General features: G+C 33.1%; 1 protein-coding gene across 2 annotated transcripts in view; it reads right to left on the bottom strand.

The window, feature by feature from the left end:
• Positions 1 to 1,098, bottom strand: part of LOC106868254 (uncharacterized) — a 36,096-nt gene that overhangs the window by 29,920 nt on the left and 5,078 nt on the right. For both annotated transcript variants that reach the window (XR_008264926.1, XM_014913425.2), the window contains exon 2: positions 939 to 997. Coding sequence is in view for 1 of the 2 variants with exons in the window: in XM_014913425.2 (XP_014768911.1) it covers positions 939 to 997 (59 nt within the window). In the remaining variant the exon portion in view is untranslated. The remainder of the gene's footprint in view (positions 1 to 938; positions 998 to 1,098) is intronic.

Here is a 1,098-nt window from a genome sequence, read left to right as displayed (position 1 = left end):
ACACATATATATATGTATGTACATATATACATATATGTGTGTATACATGCATATATATTTTTTATTTGTATTATCATCTATATCTATAAATATATATGTGTGTGTGTGTGTGTGTGTGTATGTGTGTGCTCCCAGCATAATGATATATTACAGTAACATGACAAATAAATGCGTAACCTATTTGCAACTTCTCTATAAATTCATAATTTATTACATCAATATCATAGCAACATGGATTCCAATACAAAAGTCTCGGTGTATTAAATTACCCAGGTATTATACCGTATAAATTTTAATATAATAATGCATACCTGTCTTATCATAAATCACCGAAGAAGTGACTTCACTATAATAATAATCCTGTTATAAGTTCATAAGTTCTCAACTGTCACGAAGTGTAGCTTATCTTGGGGCAGCTTTCAGTCGAGCCCCACCAGAGGCCATTTATATCAGAAAGAGACAGAAAGACAGAGTGAGAATGGATTTCTGTATAGAAATGGTATTTTAACTTTTTATCAACCCGAAACCGTGAGGGAGGTTATAATCGGCGAGATTTGAACTCATATATAGCCGAAATGAATAACGCCAAGTATTATATCTAACGCTTTAACGACTCTGCTAATTGGCCGCCTAAGTAATATAATATACAATATTTTAAATATTTATTTTTACTCTAGGCACAAGGCATTGAACATTTGGGGTGAAGGTGGGGCTAGTCGATCATATCGACTCCAGCCAGTGGGTGAAATGCAAAGTCGACTTCGGCGGAATTTGAATCAGAAAGCAGCGGCAGACGAAATACCGCTAAGCATTTCACGCGAAGTACTAACGATTCTGCCAACTCGCCATCATCGTACAATATTTTAAACAATGTATTATATCCATAATAATGATATTTTTGGTTCACAGAAGATACGACAGAAATAAATTTATATTACCTCCTATGTGCGTTTATATAAGATTTGTACATTCTACTCTCTTTCTGCGACAGCCACATCTGGAAAAAGTAAAAGTCACAAGAAACTAAAAGTGTAACGATATAGTACAAACGAACATACATTCTTATACATATATAAATATGTATATATATATATATAT

The sequence above is a fragment of the Octopus bimaculoides genome, chromosome 9 (genome assembly GCF_001194135.2).
Source record: "Octopus bimaculoides isolate UCB-OBI-ISO-001 chromosome 9, ASM119413v2, whole genome shotgun sequence".
NCBI lineage: Eukaryota > Metazoa > Mollusca > Cephalopoda > Octopoda > Octopodidae > Octopus > Octopus bimaculoides.
Note: the sequence above shows the minus strand (reverse complement) of the source record. Positions and strands in the feature narration are given on the sequence as shown.